The sequence below is a fragment of the Aspergillus brasiliensis genome, assembly GCF_001889945.1.
Source record: "Aspergillus brasiliensis CBS 101740 unplaced genomic scaffold ASPBRscaffold_2, whole genome shotgun sequence".
Taxonomy (NCBI): domain Eukaryota; kingdom Fungi; phylum Ascomycota; class Eurotiomycetes; order Eurotiales; family Aspergillaceae; genus Aspergillus; species Aspergillus brasiliensis.
In genome coordinates this window covers 1,232,115-1,250,509 of record NW_027137443.1, presented here as the reverse complement: position 1 = coordinate 1,250,509, position 18,395 = coordinate 1,232,115, and the positions used below count along the sequence as shown (strand labels likewise).

The 18,395-nt window shown below is 49.5% G+C and overlaps 9 protein-coding genes across 9 annotated transcripts; 5 read left to right on the top strand and 4 right to left on the bottom strand.

Moving 5' to 3' along the window:
- Positions 1–1,548: 1,548 nt before the first annotated feature.
- Positions 1,549–3,329, top strand: ASPBRDRAFT_115727 (MFS transporter; the record flags this gene model as incomplete). Its single annotated transcript, XM_067616924.1, has 4 exons — positions 1,549–1,978; positions 2,030–2,633; positions 2,686–3,017; positions 3,073–3,329. The coding sequence occupies 4 exons, from the start codon at positions 1,549–1,551 to the stop codon at positions 3,327–3,329; spliced, it is 1,623 nt and encodes a 540-aa protein (XP_067483100.1).
- A 1,095-nt stretch (positions 3,330–4,424) lies between these two features.
- On the top strand, positions 4,425–4,994 carry ASPBRDRAFT_38165 (uncharacterized protein). The gene has a single exon (XM_067623886.1). It carries the CDS (start codon positions 4,483–4,485, stop codon positions 4,912–4,914), a length of 432 nt encoding a protein of 143 aa, XP_067483099.1. The 5' UTR covers positions 4,425–4,482; the 3' UTR covers positions 4,915–4,994.
- A 629-nt stretch (positions 4,995–5,623) lies between these two features.
- On the top strand, positions 5,624–8,208 carry ASPBRDRAFT_51552 (putative C6 transcription factor; the record flags this gene model as incomplete). The annotated part of the gene is made up of 4 exons (XM_067626749.1): positions 5,624–6,507; positions 6,568–6,827; positions 6,877–7,102; positions 7,152–8,208. The coding sequence occupies 4 exons, from the start codon at positions 5,624–5,626 to the stop codon at positions 8,206–8,208; spliced, it is 2,427 nt and encodes an 808-aa protein (XP_067483098.1).
- Positions 8,209–8,475: 267 nt separating this feature from the next.
- On the bottom strand, positions 8,476–9,864 carry ASPBRDRAFT_117797 (fumarylacetoacetate hydrolase family protein; the record flags this gene model as incomplete). Its single annotated transcript, XM_067617120.1, has 3 exons — positions 8,476–9,023; positions 9,099–9,443; positions 9,513–9,864. The coding sequence occupies 3 exons, from the start codon at positions 9,862–9,864 to the stop codon at positions 8,476–8,478; spliced, it is 1,245 nt and encodes a 414-aa protein (XP_067483097.1).
- Positions 9,865–10,606: 742 nt separating this feature from the next.
- ASPBRDRAFT_38163 (uncharacterized protein) lies at positions 10,607–11,586 on the bottom strand. Its single transcript, XM_067623885.1, has one exon. The coding sequence runs from the start codon at positions 11,472–11,474 to the stop codon at positions 10,758–10,760; it is 717 nt and encodes a 238-aa protein (XP_067483096.1). The 5' UTR covers positions 11,475–11,586; the 3' UTR covers positions 10,607–10,757.
- Positions 11,587–12,320: 734 nt separating this feature from the next.
- Positions 12,321–12,895, bottom strand: ASPBRDRAFT_383679 (uncharacterized protein). The gene is made up of 2 exons (XM_067623925.1): positions 12,592–12,895; positions 12,321–12,504 (listed from the first exon to the last, which is right to left on the bottom strand). Exons 1-2 carry the CDS (start codon positions 12,800–12,802, stop codon positions 12,422–12,424), a joined length of 294 nt encoding a protein of 97 aa, XP_067483095.1. The 5' UTR covers positions 12,803–12,895; the 3' UTR covers positions 12,321–12,421.
- A 1,486-nt stretch (positions 12,896–14,381) lies between these two features.
- Positions 14,382–15,124, top strand: ASPBRDRAFT_38161 (uncharacterized protein). Its single transcript, XM_067623883.1, has 2 exons — positions 14,382–14,566; positions 14,628–15,124. The coding sequence occupies exons 1-2, from the start codon at positions 14,460–14,462 to the stop codon at positions 14,815–14,817; spliced, it is 297 nt and encodes a 98-aa protein (XP_067483093.1). The 5' UTR covers positions 14,382–14,459; the 3' UTR covers positions 14,818–15,124.
- ASPBRDRAFT_38162 (uncharacterized protein) lies at positions 14,663–15,082 on the top strand. Its single transcript, XM_067623884.1, has one exon. The coding sequence runs from the start codon at positions 14,867–14,869 to the stop codon at positions 15,023–15,025; it is 159 nt and encodes a 52-aa protein (XP_067483094.1). The 5' UTR covers positions 14,663–14,866; the 3' UTR covers positions 15,026–15,082.
- Positions 15,125–16,568: 1,444 nt separating the features above from the next.
- Positions 16,569–17,807, bottom strand: xanC (transcription factor xanC). The gene is made up of 3 exons (XM_067623882.1): positions 17,569–17,807; positions 17,017–17,514; positions 16,569–16,957 (listed from the first exon to the last, which is right to left on the bottom strand). Exons 1-3 carry the CDS (start codon positions 17,690–17,692, stop codon positions 16,641–16,643), a joined length of 939 nt encoding a protein of 312 aa, XP_067483092.1. The 5' UTR covers positions 17,693–17,807; the 3' UTR covers positions 16,569–16,640.
- Between the last annotated feature and the right edge of the window lie 588 nt (positions 17,808–18,395).

Here is an 18,395-nt window from a genome sequence, read left to right as displayed (position 1 = left end):
AAGGAGGGTAAAACGAAACGTAGTGCTGTATGTAAAGAAGGGGAGCGATGTAGTCCCCTGTGTGAAGGTGTCACAGACACACCTCTCGTGTGCGAGTTCAACTGACTGAGGAGCACAGCGACGGGCGTTGAGCTGCTCGTCGAGTCACAAAATTATTCTCCTCCACTGGTTGCGGGTGGGAAAAACCACCCCGCGCTAATCCGCTTCCGGCTTATCGCCTCCTTATCGCTCACGTGCACTGCCTTTTCCCCGGAAAACTGCCCTCTTGTGCCTCAGGCTCCCAGGTAATCGTTGATGACATTCTTGACATTCGTTACAAAATAGCTTGATTGGGTGTCATTGAATGGATAGCTCACCGATATGAAACACATCCTGCTCACTGTAGCGATTTCAAATGATGAATGGAGTAGCCCTTGAGTATCGAAGTTTACCGCGCACTCATCACAATCAAAGCTGTCGGAAAACGCAGACTACAAGGACTTCATTGCTGAGCTTAAACATGTATCACTGGAGACCGTCGGATTGTGTAAATGAATGGAGATAGGCTAGGTCATAGCTCGGAGGTAGCTCCTTGTGGCGTTGTTGAGTGGTTGAAGCATTTGATAGTACCCGCTGGTGTTATGGTGAGTCCATGCTCGATACTGTCCACTGTCTACAAAAGGAGAATATCCTGTTGGTCCAATGAAATGCAAGCATTGACCCTTGCGATCAGATAACGAAAACAAGCACAATCTGGTCTAGATTGATGGACTCCACAAAACTGTCCTGGTTCGCCTTTTCTATTACAAACGGATTGTCTCCATGTACGGGAACATTCCTAGTTGGGAAACATGCTCCGAGGGCGCCATTCCGGGGTGCTGGCGGGATCTCAAAAATCTTCAAGTAACAGCAAGACTCTCTAATCTTGGCTTTCCAGCTTGGCGGCGGAAATTTCTTTCCATATGCAATAGAAGTGGCAGATCCTAGCCTTAGCGCTTTGGATCTAGAATGAAAGCCACGCAACACTGCATGGCGCCTTAGCCATGGTTTGGCAGGCTTTCAGAGGAGAATCATGCCTTCTTTCCGTCTACTTTCTAAGGTCTGTCTGTCTCACCTCAACGGCATGCCTTCCAATACAAAACCTACCACCCTCAATTCACATGGACATACGCTCTTCCCTTGACCATGGAATTGCATCAGAACAATCTGAAAGAAAATGATAAAGCTTTCTCTGCGGCCAAACAAGTAGGAGCCGTGATAGTAGTACTTATCTCTTCGTGACATATTCCCTGATCGGGTTAGCTCACTGACTTCCTAATAGAGTAAGATATTTGCTGGCCGGCCCGACATACTGCCCTTTCGGGAAATATGTCTCTTCATCATACTTGGACTTCCTTTCACCTCGTATACGACCGAACTAGAGCTTCTAACTTTTCGGCGATCATACCAGACATGGCGGCCTATAAAAACAAGCAGAGGTCTCGGGTGGCTACAGGGGTTTCCTTGCACAACTTCAAACAAGATTAATCATTGCACGGGTGTCTGCCTTGCACGCCGACCTCCAAAGATATGGAGGAAACATACCACATCAACTATTCAAACAACCATGTCTCCCGAGTTCTCACAAGTGAGCCAGTTCAAGGCCAGGTCGATCCTTTGGATCTACCCTATCGTCAGGTGACCGAGAACGCCAACATGGAGGAATACACGACAGAGACTACCACAGGAGAGATCATCAAACCAGTCCGATCAGCTGCCACAGGCAAAACGGAAGACTGGAAGCTGGTGACCTTCAGCATCGACGATCCTGAGAATCCGAAGAACTGGTCCAAAGCCTATAAATGGTACTGCACCATGGTGGTGTCGTTCACATGCTTTGTTGTCGCTTTCGCTAGTAGTGTTATCACGGCCGATATTGAAGGCCCCGCAGAACAGTTCGGCGTTTCTCGAGAGGTTAGCCTTGTCGTTGTCACGGTGTTTGTCATTGGCTTTGGTGTTGGTAAGTCGCTCTCAGTACCTTTCTTGAATATTGATCCCTGACTGGGCTCAGGTCCCATGGCATTTGCTCCCCTGTCCGAAATGGTGGGGCGACGGATGATATACGCATCCACGCTCTTATTCGCTGTCATATTCATTATACCTTGTGCCGTTGCTCCAAACATCGGAACACTCATCGTCTGCAGGGCCATTGATGGAATCGCATTCAGTGCTCCCATGACGCTAGTGGGTGGTACCTTGGCCGATCTTTGGAAAAATGAAGAGCGAGGCGTTCCCATGGCGGCGTTCTCAGCCAGTCCATTCCTTGGACCTGCCATTGGACCACTGGCTGGCGGATATCTCGCGGACGCTACTAACTGGAAGTGGCTCTACTGGTTGCAGTTGATCCTGGCGTTCGTTGCCTGGGTGCTGATCACGTTCACGGTTCCGGAGACGTATGCGCCAACTCTCCTCAAGAGGCGAGCGAAGAAACTGAGAAAACAAGAGGACGACCCTAGCTACGTGACAGAAACGGAACTTGACTCTCGGCCTATGGGTGAGAAGTTGCGGGTTTTCCTCTTCCGCCCTTTCCAGCTTCTGTTTCTAGAACCCATTGTTCTGTTTATCGCCCTTTACATGTCGGTCCTATATGGCTTGCTATACATGTTTTTCGTTGCGTAAGTAGTGTATTATCTGCTATTATGACCGTCTTACTAACTGCAGTATCAGCTATCCTGTGGTATATCAGTCCGGAAAAGGATGGAGTGCCGGCTCGACCGGCCTGATGTTCATCCCACTTGCCATTGGCGTACTTATGAGTGCAGCTTGTGCGCCTTTTGTTAACAAACACTACCTCTCTCTCTATGCTAAATACGGAGGAAAACCACCTGCCGAGGCTCGATTGATCCCAATGATGGTTTCTTGTTGGCTTATACCCATCGGACTGTTCATTTTCGCTTGGACCTCATATCCCACTATCCATTGGATCGGACCTGCAATTGGAGGCTGGCCAGTTGGTTTTGGCTTCATATTCTTATACAACTCGGCCAATAATTACCTTGGTATGTTTGCCCTTATAGGTCATTGAACGGTCGGTTCTAACTGACATTGTTTTAGTCGATACGTACCAGCACCAAGCCGCTTCTGCGCTTGCTGCTAAGACATTCCTTCGCTCAATGTGGGGTGCGTCTACTGTACTCTTTACTGAGCAAATGTATGACCGTCTTGGGTACCAATGGGCAAGCTCGTTGCTTGCTTTCATCGCCCTGGCTTGCTGTGCGATTCCGTACGTCTTCTATTTCAAAGGAGCTTCCATCCGGCGATTTTCGCGTTATGCCTTCAGTGACGACGAAGAGAATGGTGAGAAGAGGTAAGCAGTCGCAAGACTGGTTACACGAAGATTATTCAATAATCTGGGGCTTCTTAAGTCCAACATAATACCTAGTATATTATCAAACTAATCTCTGCTCTTGGACTCTGCGCAATGCCTGAAAGACTAATGTGTTATTGATACCAAAGAAATTATGTACGCAATATGTGAATATATACCATGCCCTATAATTCATGTATAATTAGAGAATTACAGTCAGTTTGTTACAGACTTAGGATGATTTTTGCGAGACTACTTCTTATTGAGGCATAATGTTCAATAGTACAGCATAGCACCGGCACGTCGAGTGCATGGATATTGAAGGAATAGAGACTCTCTTCTCAGTAGATCGGAACCAAACAATGCACTTCTTTGTCTTTAATCGTTTTCATACTGGTGACCAAGGTTCGGCCAACTTATTGGACGGAATATCGGATTTTCCAGGGCTGGTGGAGATTTGTTGTCGCTCTTGGCTGTGATTAGCATTCGACTTATGCGGGATCGATATCAATGAAGATTTCGGGCTGCCACAAGTTCGAACCTGCAATTTACTGATACCCAAATTGTATGCTAGACTGGCTGTGGATGTTACATCCAGTAATGTTACCACCTTCAATTCTCGGCAGAGCCATTGACGGAATACCCGATCCGGCGACCCATACTCTACTACAACGACTATGTGAACCCTTCGAGACCAGTGAGTTACATCGCGGCTTCAGCGCGATTTGGAGGCTTTTCTCGGTAGTTGTAATTTTGCTCTTATACTACTACTCATTTGTAGTCACTGCTATAGGCACACAGTGACATGCTTGGACAAACGTGTAACTACGTATGCTAGTTAAGATCTCACTATGCACACAACTACACTATTCACGGTATCTATTTCTGCAGGTGCTGCCATGGCGCAGACAGCAGCAGGGGTCTGGCCACAAATTAAGACCAACCTAGGGGTATCGTTTGGAGATATCATCATAACTCCAGGTACCTGGATTCTCCCCAACGGTATGTAGCTCCTATAATGGCCTAACATTTATTGATCACAGCAAAGCGACGTCCAGGCACTACCTTTCTCTAGCATGCTGATTTCGTTCGGAGTAGATACTACATGCCCAACCGTGTATCCCGGCCACGCCACGGGCTTTTATCCAGGAACATACATGCTCATGATGGTGGATTACGACGTTGCTGATTCGGCCTTCGCTTCGCTGGACCAATACTCGAGCCTTGTACCCGGTCGCTTGGTCAACACAACAACTCGTCTGCACTGGTGGGGATGGAACTACACACTGCAGGATGGAATATTCGTTAATTCAAGCAAGGCTCTGGCGTCGTACCACCCTGCTCAGCCCACAACAAGCCGAGTGCACGACTTCACGATATTCCTGTTTGAGCAACCACAAGAATATGCTCCACCGCAGGATGTTCTCGATGGGCTGCTAGAGGAGCATGACCCAAGACATAACTTCACATTGGCACCTGTTGTCGAAGCTGTGGGTAATCCCTTGGCTGCAACGTACTTTTGGAGCTCAACGCCCGGTGTGCCGGATAACAGCTCGGCGACGTACTCGTATGCGCGAGAGGAAAGCTAAGGATAATTATGACAATGATCACCGTCAAGCTGCTCACTATGAGATTATAATGTTTGTCATTAAGCATACGATTGGTCGAGTGACGGAATGATCTACGTGCAATCGATTAGATCGAATCAATCCCGTTAGAACAGTGTCCGTCAATATATTAGCTTAGGTGCCCAATACCGCCAGAGCTGGACATACTATGGCATCTGCAAATGCCGCAGGAGATAACTAGAACTTCACTTGGGAATGCAGTCAATTAGTTAGTTACCAAGCTACTGCCTTACGTCACCTGCCCCGATAGTCCAGATAGGGCTTAGGGCACCGCCAAGCTTCCCCTCCTGATCACATGACTATATACTGTGATTAGTCATGGGATGCTGGACGGAGTCGGTGCTCGGTCAAGTCCGTCTTCAGCATTTCGTCTTTGCGCCCAGCTCTCGCGGTGATATTCTTACTGCGAGATGATGCGAACCTCGCTCATCTGAACTACCATCACAAACCTGCTGCCAATGGATTAATTATATAGTATTCACTATCGATGTGAAGCCCGCAACCTACAACCAGTGCCACGCCGCATTCTTTTCTCCCGCTTGACTCCGCTACGTTCATGTGGGAAAGCATCAGTATATCAGCAACACGCACTCTTTAATCTAGCCGAATCGCCGATCATATCTCAGACCGCGTCTTTCCTTTATCCGTATCCTTTCATATAAACCTCGCAATGACTTCCCCATACCAGCCCTCCGTGTCGTACTCGCCGTCTGTAGCCGGCCCCGACATGTCGGCTCCTTCAGGTCCTTCAACTGCTTCGTCCAGACCGGTCTCCGACCTGCCCCAGTCTCAAGTTGACGCAATCATCCGAACGAAGCGAAAGGCCCGCGAACCTAAAGCCTGCTACCCGTGTCATGCCCGCAAAGTCAAATGCGATCGAAACCTACCATGCGACGGTTGTGTCAAACGCGATCATGCCGATCTTTGTTCCTATGAGCGTCCGTCGAAAAAGCGCGTCATGACCGGCTCGCTTCCGCAAACATATCCCGACGGTCCCATCGCCGGTAATCAGCCTACCAGCGCAGAGAGTCTCGGGTATGCGCCCGAGCCTCCCGTGCGTCTGAAACAAGAACCGGGTGTGAGTCGGCCAAGCATAACGGCGACCGGAGGTCGTGTCTCGATTGCGCGCGAGGAGTGGGACAACGTTCGAACAAGATTGAAGGAGATGGAGCAAACGATTAATAATCTGCGGGTTGGCCTGGAGAAGGCCGAGGAAGGGCAGGCTTCGACGTTGGAGACGAGCAGTGTGAGGAGCGGAGATGCGAGTAACCGATCCAAGGGCGCCTCCCCGGAGCGAGAGGGCATTCATGCGCCGAATACGTTTGGCGAAGGCACTGTACATCTGGGATCTAGGTCTGTCTTGGCCTACATCCTAAACAATAAGTCGGGGTCGGATCAGCTCCAAGCGCTTCTAGAGGGCGGAATTCTACCGAAACTGGGATTGGATAACGAGTCTGCGACGTATCCGTTCGTCGACCTGTGGTCGTCAGATATGTCATCGTTTGATATAAGTGCCGTTTGCAGTGCACTGCCGAGTGATCAACAGTGCAAAGAGTTAGTTTTCACCAACAGCTGAGTTGGTAGTATCGTGGTTTTAACATAGGGTTGCTACAGGTTTTTCTACTATTACCGGGATATAGCAGGCGCCATCTACCCCGTGCTAGAGGACGTTCCACAGTTCGAGATGAACCTTGATCTCATGCTGCGGAATAGAGCTGCTATGGGTGGTATGTATCGGGCGGATGCCGATCAAGCCCAGAAACCCTTTGGGGTAACTATCGCCTACCTCGGTCTGCTGTTTGCCGTTCTTGCTTCCGGCTGCCAATCGTCGGATCTGCCAGGCAAAGAAAGAGAGCTTACGTCTCAAGTCTATGGTAAGTCTTGTTTGCTCCGTGATAGAATGCAAGTGCTCATCTGATGCAGTATGCTGTTCCTACCAATGTCTTCGAATGACCAACTTCCTATCCCAACCCACAGTAGACGCGATGCAGACGCTGCTTGTGATTGGGAACGTGTTATCGTACAACATGAACCCCGGGATATCGTATGTCCTCCTGGGTATGACCCTTCGGATGGGGCTGGCGCTTGGCTTGCATGTAGAATCTGGTCACTTCACCGCAGCCGAGCGATATCGCAGACGCCACGTGTGGTATGTTTTATTGACTGCAGTACGATTGGCGGTTGCTAATGGAGTCTAGGTGGTCTATGGCATGGCAGGATAGTCACTTCTCCCTTTCCTACGATCGACCGTCGACGACAGCCGTCAGCCAGCCAGAGATTGCTTACCAGGAAGACCGGAAGCCCGGCGAGCTCTCATATTTCGAGACATTGTGTCGTATTATATCTCTGGCGCTGGAGGTGGTCCGCAGTCGGATGCTGAGCCCGCACTCGCAACTAAGCTACAAGACAATCCAAACCTACAAAGAACGGATCCAGCAGATCATGATAGAGGCCAAACCGCATCTTCGGGACCGTAAATATTGCCTCTCAGCAACCGAGCACCTCGAACGGGTCGTGCTCAAGCTGCACTCGTCTTACTTTTCTTCTGAGCTCTGCAGGCCAGCGCTCAAAGCAAACGCCGACATTAGTGACCCCGCCTTATCCAGAATGCGCACGGACTGCGTGAGCAACCTGATGACTACCGTGGAAGCCTATGTTGAGATGCACACCGTCAGTTCCCACGCGTCACGGTCATGGATTGCCCTGCAACGCGCCATCAGCTCGATCTTCCTGCTGGCAGTCACCGAGGAAGTCAAGGGAAATTCTCGGTTCTGGGCCCTATTGCAACAACTCAAGATGATCATCGCCGAGAGAGCCAACATCGAGGGCGACTACGGAGCCTCTGCGGAAGCGGGCGCGGTTCCACCAGTTGACAGCAGCGCGCGCCTTGGTGCAGCCCCACGACCCCCAAGCACCACAGCACCCAGTCCTGCGGGTCTGAACTCAGCTTCTCCAGCCTCCGCCGCCGTGGCCGTTGACACGCAAACTCAATGGGCCAAGCCCTTGACAAAGACCCTTCGTGCGTTAGAGAAGTTGGAAGGAGCATTCAATGCGCAGGCGAGTCGTGCCAGCCAAGCAGGATCGCCGAATTATCTCAACCCAGGCTTGGCTGTTCCGCCTGTGTCGGCCAGCATGACGCCGAGTCTCGGATCCCTGCCGCCACCCACGCCGGAGAGCTCGACCAGCGGCGAGTGGACGATACCCAATATTTTCGACAGAGCACAGGAGTACATCCACCCACCGCTCTGGAGCTGAGGGGGTCAGAGATAGGTTGTACATTTTATCGTTTATTCAGGCGTCTAATTATATATGCATTGGTATAGGCGGTTGGTTGGCTGGGATGGCTGATGGCACGGCCGGCGCATGAAAAATGGGACGGACATGTATTGACTTTAGTTCCTAGTATCATATATTCAGAGGTTCATTCTTGACCCACGTCACATTTACTTCACTTCCACCTTCAACCACCAGCTTTACTAATGACACAGACTACAATCAAACAATGCGATAGTAGATATCCACTCAATCCCTCGCAGGCAAGATCTGCCCGACACACTCTCCAAACCCAACCCCGTCTCCCGCCCAAGCCGTCAACCTCACCACATCCCCATCAACAAGATACCCCCTCTCCTCCCCATCCACCAGCTTAACCTTCTTCTTCCCTCCCTCCGTCACCTCCAACAGACACCCATACGACCCTTCCTCCTCCCCACTCACCGTCCCCGTACCTAAAATATCCCCCGTGCGCAAATCACACCCAGTACTCGCCAAATGCGCACACATCTGCCTAATACTCCAGAAGAGGTCCTTGGCATTACCGCGTGCCAGCACCGTACTACTACTAGCACCTTTCTCAGTGCCAGCTTCAAGCTCAGTCACAACACTAATATCATAACTAAACTGGCCCGGATCCTGCAAATGAGGGGGTAGAGACACTCTCGGCTCCGGACCAGACGTCTTGAACGGCTGCAATGCATCTAGCGTGACAATCCAGGGGGAGATTGTTGTGGCGAAGTTTTTCCCGTTTAATGGGCCTAGAGGCATCATTTCGAGGCCTTGGATGTCGCGTGCTTAATTCCCCCCCACCACTCCGTTAGTACTTGTCTTATGTAAAGTGGGAGGGAATTAGGGGTGGGTATACTCACCACTCCAATCGTTCAAAATCACCAAGCCAAAGATATGTTCTTCCGCATCCTGGGCTTTGAGTCCCTGTCCGCGAGGGAGAGGCTTTCCGATGATAATCCCCAGTTCAAGCTCGTAGTCTAGGGCGCGACTTGGACCGAAGATCACTTTCTTGGTTTGGGGGAATGAGGGATCGGTTCGGTCGTAGAAGTGCCCCGATGGTCTGGTGACGGGGTTGCCGGAAATGGAGATGGTGCTGGCGCGGCCGGCGTAGCCGATGGGGAAGTGGAAGAATGCGGGGGGTGGAGCCGGGTGGTTGAGGATGATTTGGCCCGCGTGTTGGTTGTGGGGGAGGCTGGCGCTGTAGTCTGTTTTGTGGAGATTTATTAGTGGAAATTATTGAGGGGTCTCTGAGTGAGAGAAATGGGTGTATTTACCGGTGAAGGCTGGTATAGACACAGGCAGATGCATGGTTACGGTGGTGATGTCCGCGGTGCTGGATTCGGGAAGGGAGGAGGAGGTTTGGAGGATGGATTGTAGGACATGGCGGACTTGGGTTTGGGTGTCTCGAGGAAGAGAGGCGAAAGGGTTAAGAGTGGTATTGGAGAAGATGTTCTCGGGGAGAGATGGAATGGAGGAGAAGAGGCCTGCGGATTGGAGGTCGGAGAGGAAGATGACGGTGTTGTTGAGGCGGGTTGCGCATTGGGGCGTAGGATGGGAGGGTGAAGAGGCGATGCCGTAGGGGAGGTTGTGGATGGAAAAGTGGTCAGCGTAGGTGGGTGAGGTCATATTGGCTGTTTAGTTCTTTTGTTGTATGCTGCCTGGAACAGTGGGTATGCTTGAATCGGTCTTTGTATATCATATTACATACTACGGAATAAATTGATGTTTTATAGTTCGAAAGTGCGGAGATTGGCCCGTCGGGTGAGTCTAGGCGTGCCCACATCCCGATGGTTGAAGTTATCCGCCAGATTTATCCGAGGATATACGGTATTGAGAGTTTCGTGATCAATAGCTTTCTGAGATCCGGCTCAGTTCGGGTGAGAACGAGGCTCAAGAAGTCACAGGCCAGGATGGTTCATGATATCTGCATAGTTCAGATGCTTATTCTAGTGAGGCAGGCTGAATACGTCCGACTCAGCAGGAGAGTACCTGGAGACAATATAAAATAAGCGCCATTAGGATTATTTGTGACTACTGTAGACAGGCTGGAATGCACCTCTTCCTTAATGGCTCCAGAAATGTAGAGGAGCTGCTACGGAAGGTGATACTATAAGAGTAGTGATGACTATTTCCTGCACAGTGAGCAGCATCACAACAGGCAGAGAACATCATAACTAAGGCGTACGTACGTAGTTTGACTCAGAAACAAACACGTTGAGTATGTCTGGCTTTATAGCATCACCCTAATACTGGCAGACATTGTTACGGGGGGCCAAGATGAAGAGGAAAAAATAGAGGGAGTACCACTGCCTTATGGAGTACTGCTATAGCTATACATACTATCAATATGACCTGCCAAGCCTGTCAGACAGACGACCCACAACCTTAACCAGATTCCACTGCTATCGACCATGGCTTGTTCAATAGGATTCCCATATTAAAAAGTAGAATAAACGATCTTCTTTCAAGCTACATCCATCATCCGCATCGTCATCAATATGATACCCTCCAAACAGGCACTACTCCCTCAACCCCTTCTCCCACTCCCGCGCAAACTCCCTTTCATCATCCTCATAAACAGCAAACTTGGTCCCCTTCAACTCATCAATACAATCATTGACCTCCTTAATCATCTCATCCGCCCTCTCCCTCCTTCCCAACTTCCACTCCGCCTCCGCAATATTTCTTCTCACCCCAATAGCCTGCGGTGACGCCCTCCCCAGCTTCTTATCCAACCACTCCACACAGGGACCAGCCAACTCCAGTCCCTCTTCAACCTTGCTCGCTGTACCATCATGGATCAGAAACCCGGAGAGGTTATAGACAGGCACCAGATCACTCTCATCCTTTCTCTTAGCGACGAGCGTCCGGTACGCATCCTCCGCCTTTTCCATTTGTCCCAGTGATACGTTGACGCTGGCGATGGCGAGAAGGAGGCGACTGTAGAGGGGGTGATCGGCTGTATGGAACCTTTCCGGGAGTGTGTATCTGGCTTCCTCGTGTTTGACCTTCTCTTGTAGGATGTCGAGGATCACGGCCAGTTTCTCTGGCTGGCTTGCTGAGGATCCGTAGCGCGCGTCGAGATCGTATTGCTCTAGCTCGGGAGGAGGGAGTGCTTTGAGAATGCAAGCAGCTTGGCTGAAGGAGAATGAGTCCCAGAATGGAGTGCTGGGGATGCCAGCTTCCCAGGGAAAGGTAGTTGGGTTGGAGGTGCCGGTCGAGTAGCGGAATTGCATTGTGGCAGGGACTTAAGGAGAGCTGAGGTGGATGATCATGTAAGAGGAAGATATTCAGTCATGGAAGAAAAGTCTCATAGTTACTGGGGACAGTAGGATGACTTATATTCTCTTGCTTCTCATCTGAATGTGCTATGACCGTCATTATGGCAATAAGGGGTAATGACCAGGATACTGAGCAGGCCAATGGTTTACGCTAGATAAGCACATATGCCGTCTGACCTATCGCCAGTACTAAGAATGACGAGCGCCACGTAGATAGGTAGTCTTTACTAGTTAGCTACCCATACATGCATGGGCGTCCAAAGGGTAGTATCTGTGATCCTGCGCCACTAGGAAAGTGAGAGAATGTCCTTGCATTTGTGAGGGGATTCTGTGTCTTCCAGTGTATAGGCCCAATATCACTCCTTTCAAAGAACAGAAGGTGTCATTGGTATAGATAATATAGTGATATCTTGGTCAGACCCCATAAACGTGTGTTCTGTCGACTGCCGCTCTTATTGTCTATCATTGCTTGCGGTCGCTCATCGTAGCCAGGCACCACCAGAGCCTTCCCCATCTCTGCTGCCTACGGAACCTCTCCTAGAGTCCTTTCCTGTCCCTGTTTTTCCGTTGTATTAAGGCCCTTTGTTATTCACTGGTATTTGAAGTATAGTACTAAGCCTAATATGGATGAGGCACATGATCGATCTCATTACTCTATTCAACGCCCAAACGCGTCCCCCGAGTTACTCCTCCTCTCATAGCTGGCGACCAAAAGAAGGACTTTTCTACTTTCACTCCTTCTAAGCTAAATGGAACGTCAACTCTAGAAAGGGGACGCGACAAGCACCATGCTCGGCCCCCTCCAGCTATATGGAGGGGGAGGAAGAAGAGGAAGAAGAGGAAGTGGCGTCACTAGAGTACGTATCGAAGATTCATTGTTTGCTACTTGAAAGTTGTACCAGTCACTGATACAATAATTCAAACGCCACAGAACTCGTTGCAGCTTTACTGGGTGCCGGGGACATACTCCGGCAGAATATCGTCTCTTCCTGTTCGTGGCGGCAGAGGCCGCGGACCCAGCGTCAGTACTCTCTCTATCTCCATTTCGAAGAATTCATATGTAGATACTGACTCTCAAGTATTAGCTCACTCACCACCACCGCCGTACCCGCCCCCGCATTCCCTAACCGGCACCTGTAGCTGGAGCTGCAAACACAGCAGATGCTGCAGTAGCAGCAATAGCAGCAGCAGGAGCAACAGCAGAAGAAGAAGGAGGAGGAGGAGGAGGGAGGAGAAGGAGAAGAGAAGAAGGAAGAAGACCTTGCATTCATGGGGAAATTCATGAGAGGATCATGAATGTATTTGTAGCTAAATATGTTGACGCGCTAACCACTAGACCAAAAACGATCTATCGCGTCTATCCGGTCAGCCGACGGAGAGTTATGTCCCAGCATAAATATGCTCAAAGGATAAGCCTTTCTATTCTACCATCTATAAAATCCTAGTTAGTAATAGTTATTCTGCGGCATATTAATCTGGCGAAAGATGGAGTGCCGGCTCAACTGGTCTGATGTTCGTTTCTCTTGAAACTATGCTAGTACTCTCTCTGTAATAAAAAGTCATTATCAATCTACTGAGCATTAATAGTACTACTTCTACTGACGCTATGACAGTAGCCCGCATTGTACGGTTGTCCGACGGACTACCGAACTGAACCATGTGCACTAATAGCAAGTGGCTTTCCTATCGGATAGTGAGAAGTGGTGTCATAGATAATGGGTAGGCCAAGAGGGGAGTCCTTCTGAGGGCCAAATCCGCCTCTAGATAGACTTCCCAGTCCAGATCTCTCACTCCAATATAATGGGCTATCATAGATCATCTCGTAAAGCAAAGGCCGACAAAGTGAGAATTTACTATAGGCCTGAACCGGAAAGAGTCAAAGATGAGAGGGTAGTACTCGACAAACAAGATAAGAACGTCTCGTTTGGTTGGTGGCTGGCACAACAGTGTGAGTAGCCAGGATTGGCTAATAATATCAAAAGGGGTATTGACTGCTACCGATACTGCAGCGATTGTGATAACTAGCAACGCGAGTACGGATGATTTGAAATTGGAGCTTCATGTGCTTTTTACCACATACCTTGTCTGCACCCCTTGATCGATAAAGGCCGCCAACCCTCTCACTCAGTCGCATCCGACCAGTCTGATGCCAATATCATTGTTGATATCATTTTTGGCATCGAGAGGCGGCATCCTGGGTAGCTAAAGGCGTTGGTTCCAGGAGCTTCTTCCTTTCTGGTCAACTTTGCCTCCCCACTCGTCTCAGGGTATCTAACAGTGTGTATCTAGCATGCTTCATTTGGATCAGCTTTTGGTGAAACTGAGCATCGTGGGCTGCGACGGCGATGTAAGCGTAATGGAAACCCGATGAGCGACAGCCAAGGCAGGATAACTACGTAGATGTTAGGAGATCTTTTTATTGTTGAGAGTGAGTGGTCATCCCACCGTTCGATCACATTTTCAACTTCCGCCGGCGGAATTGGGGGCACGAGTGGATTAATCTATTGCGGTGTCGCGCCTGCTGGAGAGGTCTGGGCGCAGTCATCTTAGCGTCAGGGGTACTATCTCCGGATCGTCCAGGAATGGGACCGTCCATAAATCGGACCGTCCATCTTGATAGCGTCAGAACTAAGACTAACATGTGGTGGAGTGACTGCGGGTCCAGACAAACGAACTACATACCGATCGGAGCTGAAAATCTTGATATAGTGTGAGCTTGATAGAGCTTTGGCCCACCATCGGCACAAATGAGGGGCTTTTCTTAGCCACTCTGACCCCTTTATATGAAGCTCTACTAATGCCCAGTTCGCACGGCTTATGGATCTCCCACATAAGCATGGACATTGACTTAATAGATACCCCTAGTCCTGCACAATATCGAGGGTTCCTTTGCTGTTGTCTGCAACCGTGTTCTGGTCTATCAACTTTAAAAGGAGACGAATGTTCTGGGCTTCTTGGTCCATGCTGTGCTTATGCGAGGGAAAGGGAACGGCGAAATCAGACTCTTCAAGCATTCCATCCTGCAAAAGTCTGAGTAGTCACTCGGTGTCAGTACTTGAAAACCAGTCTCACCACACATGAGCTACTTACTGACTTACATTGATCAAGTGCCAACCTTCTGCCCCGGTGTTTCACGCGTGCAGACGAGTCCCTTTCGGTCCACAAGCTCAACGACATTCGGCATCTGACAGTGAGCAAGCATCACAGATTGCCACTGACAGTTGAATATATATCAGATAAAGAAGGTGCAACAGAGTTAAAGCTCATCACACGCCAACATTTTGTCTTTGGGGGGTGACCACACTCGCCGCTGAGGAGAGATGAGTCGACGGAAGATCCACCGTAGGATGACCCGTCTGGTTGTGGATGGTGTAACAGTAAGGTACCGACTAATCGACCATTTTACCTGCTGGAATGGATTCACTTATCTGTTACTTGGCCAGATATATGGCCTGGTCAAAGATCTTGAAATTACTTCAACAGAACGCCAGGTGTTCCTCAGTTGAAAACCAGTACTCAAACACTGATGTTTTTCCAGACCCCATTAGGCGACTGGAATACTTACCATAGGGACTAATCAGATGTGCGTAGAATGGATATGTGTGCTAGTAGTCAATAGGTGTCTGTTTACACTCATAGTATCCACAGCCAATGTTAAGACCAATCGCGAAGCAGAGACTAGCCCAACGGCGATCTCCAAGTATCTTAAGTTGTGTACTTTCATTACACCCTTAATATACTGGTTGTAATTAGTCAGATAGCTCTCCAAGTGCTGCTCCGGTTAGAATTCGTAGATAGTATCTAAAAGTGAGATGTGCGTGGTCATATGTTTCGCATGAGGAGTCCGTTGAAATCTCACTATATCATTATCCTCAACATATTGAAAACTTCACACTCACAACTAGCCATAACAATGTGAAATGTGATGGCAAATACTCAACCAGCCCACCTACACAAATAGCGATCCGGTACCTCCACACCAACCACACCAACACTCTCACGTGGTCAAATTGGAGCTAGAGCATGTATTGTAACAGCAAGATACCTACCCGTGCTGATCTTGATGGTAGTGAACTTGCTGATCTGCCTTCTTTTCCGGATGCTTAGAGGTTGGGTAGCGGATTGCATTCTAATTCTGGCGGATTGGACTGGACTAATGCACGAAGTTCATGTATGTACCGGTGGCGGTCAGGTAGGTTTGCATTTACATTAGTACTTATTTGTTGCATGATATGTATGCATATGTAGCCAGAGCAAGGGTCCTGGTCTGTCTGCTGGTAGTTGTCTACGTGTGTTGTTTGCTTCGAATGGGTATACGTAAGTACATTAGGGCCTTCGAGAACAGAGCACGACAGTTGCGGCTGTTACGGCGGATAGTGGCTTGGATGGTTATCGACATGCTAGGTATGAGGCCAGGAGGACGGGATTGAAATAGTGTGTGTGTGGCGCAGCTGGGGCTGGGACAGGTTGTGAAGAAGCGTGGGGATGCGAGCGTGGTGGGGATTGTGAGGATTCAGTTCTTGCGATATTTGAGGTGAGGTAGTGATCTACCTGATGAATGAGTTGGCTATGCAGGAACACAAGTACGTACGTACGTCTGAACTTAGTTGACCTCGGACACTCTGTTTATACACTAGCAAGGTGTAATGCATCTACTATTGTGGTGTTTGTTGACTTGTGATAGTGTCTCAAGATGGCATTCTTCAGCAATAACTAGCCGCTGCGGCCAAGGGTAGGCTGAGAGATCGAGGAGATGTTTGCCCATATGCGGCAGTCAGAGTTTAGCGCCCGCTGCATTGAAGAAGCAAGTATGCTCTCATTCTTCTACATTAGCCCGATAAGCAATTTTTCACCCTGTAGGCGCCAATGAATTATATTCCCGAGACAGCAATTGCCGCTGAAGACGGAATACCTAACTGCGGGTCCACAATAGTCATTTGCGGATACCATGCCATGAGCTAATCAATCTACCAGATGAATCAGATAATCGCGATCATTGTCGCGGTGCAATGAGATAGGAAAGAACTGAAAACACTAGTTCTCCGGTGTGCCGGTCTTGTGTTCCATCTAGTTTTTCATGCAGGTAATGGGACATCCATATATATATATATATTAGGCTGCTCAGAGCATCATCAGCTGCAGGTTGTCTCCAGACTGCATGTGATGTATTGGACAAATAGGCGCAGACACCCCCGAGTTTACCCATTCACCCGAAGTCATTAAGCCCGTGCCCTGGCACTGACATTGGGAATCATGCATACCAAGTGGACTCGACGACGCCGGCAATTCCACTGCGTTGCCACCAGGGGGAGATGATTGGGATGTAGGCAAGGGCGCTGGCAGTCCCGGAGAGTGGTTGTTCTGTGGAAGTACAATAATTGCCTTGGGACGTGACGAGCCGGAATTTATAGCCTGCATGATATGGGGAAGGGATGCCTCTAAAGAGCAATCAGTATGGGCCATCCGAACTCACACTTTTGCGATTATTGCGGCTTACCTGTTGCTATGTAATAAAAAGAAGATCCCGAGTATTGGGTTGTACTACTCCACTGTTCAGTGAGAGGAAGATTGGGGTCCATCGAGGGATAGATATTGCTCATGTTCTGCAGTTCGGGATTGATAGAACTCGATCGAGGATAGTAGACACTATTCCTGAGGGCGGATGAGGGGGAGGTAGCATCGAGGTCATTCGTGGCATCGTACACGGAGGGAAAGGGTGGCTGAGAGGATAGGACGGGTACCGAGCCTAAAGCACTATTGCAAGATGAACAGACGACCCTTGATTGTGGGAAGTATGTGGAGCCCAAAGCCGACGAGGCATCCTGGATGGGGGATGAGGCATGCCCTTCAGAATCGAATATTTGCGGCATCCGCTCGACAGGTGACGGCGAAAGTGTACTAGGATGGTCCCAACCGTTCAGGCTGGCTGCTGCCCGCAGCTCACTTGCAATAACGCGTTCTTGGAGCTTGGCAATGCGATCCCGGATCTTGCGCCCTGCTAACTATCAACTGATTTTGCCGACAAATGTTATACGTGGGAAATACTCACGATGATTTCGTTGTGAGAGCCGATTTTGTAGCCTCCTCCTCTCGATAGGGTCCTGCTTCTGTCCTGGGACATCACTGGGGTTCCGGTCTTCTTTTGTTGATGGCGGCCGCATCTTCGTGGACATAGCGGGATCCGTGAGTCGTGTTGGTTGTAGGTTTGATACCATCAATAAGGCCTCAATTCCTATAAACTAAAGCCACGTCGATCATGCGATACAAGCTCAAGAACATAGGTCTCGCGCTTCAAGGCCTGGGAACAACGTGTCTGGTAGAGCAGTACTCGATAATAGTTTCTCTTTGAAAGTGCTGTTCAGCATGTGCCGTTCCCCTGGTCATATGGATATTGCTACCTTCGCTTATAGATGATCTTACACGCGTTCAGCTCAGCGTGTAGGCTCAATAGATCTGGCGCTCGGAGCTTGTAGAGCATTCAACTGTTGGTTTTGATTGGTTATGTCATCCGGATTTACGAGGTTTCGCAACGAGTGCAACATAATCCCGGACAAGGCCAAGGAATGAGGAGGCCCCGAAGGAAGTATTTGAATCCCCACCGCAGCAGGTTACTCGGCCACTTCACTATGTCCGTCGGCTCATGCTTCGCAAGCGTCTGGGTTGGACTGGCCTACTTCCTATCCGGCTCGCTGGTACTTGGCCCGTGGTTTTCTGGACCACGTTCCGCCTCCAAGTCTGCAGCCTTGATCCATGTCCCACATTATTCTTTGGCGGTAGATGTGCCCTGGAGGCAATAAACCATAGCTCCAAGACGCGAGCAAGGCTTTTGGTGGCGTCGCTGATCATCGGGGTTAGGTCAAACAATGATCAATAAAA

Coding starts and splice junctions, on each gene's coding strand:
- ASPBRDRAFT_38165 (XM_067623886.1), top strand. CDS start 4,483: ATGCTCATGATGGTGGATTACGACGTTGCTGATTCGGCCTTCGCTTCG.
- ASPBRDRAFT_38163 (XM_067623885.1), bottom strand. CDS start 11,474: ATGCAATTCCGCTACTCGACCGGCACCTCCAACCCAACTACCTTTCCC.
- ASPBRDRAFT_383679 (XM_067623925.1), bottom strand. CDS start 12,802: ATGAATTTCCCCATGAATGCAAGGTCTTCTTCCTTCTTCTCTTCTCCT. Junction 12,505..12,591: donor GAGTGAGCTAATACTTGAGA/GTCAGTATCTAC, acceptor ACGAACAGGAAG/AGACGATATTCTGCCGGAGT.
- ASPBRDRAFT_38161 (XM_067623883.1), top strand. CDS start 14,460: ATGTTCTGGGCTTCTTGGTCCATGCTGTGCTTATGCGAGGGAAAGGGA. Junction 14,567..14,627: donor AGTCTGAGTAGTCACTCGGT/GTCAGTACTTGA, acceptor ACATTGATCAAG/TGCCAACCTTCTGCCCCGGT.
- ASPBRDRAFT_38162 (XM_067623884.1), top strand. CDS start 14,867: ATGACCCGTCTGGTTGTGGATGGTGTAACAGTAAGGTACCGACTAATC.
- xanC (XM_067623882.1), bottom strand. CDS start 17,692: ATGTCCACGAAGATGCGGCCGCCATCAACAAAAGAAGACCGGAACCCC. Junction 17,515..17,568: donor GCTCTCACAACGAAATCATC/GTGAGTATTTCC, acceptor GATAGTTAGCAG/GGCGCAAGATCCGGGATCGC. Junction 16,958..17,016: donor TTTTTATTACATAGCAACAG/GTAAGCCGCAAT, acceptor ATTGCTCTTTAG/AGGCATCCCTTCCCCATATC.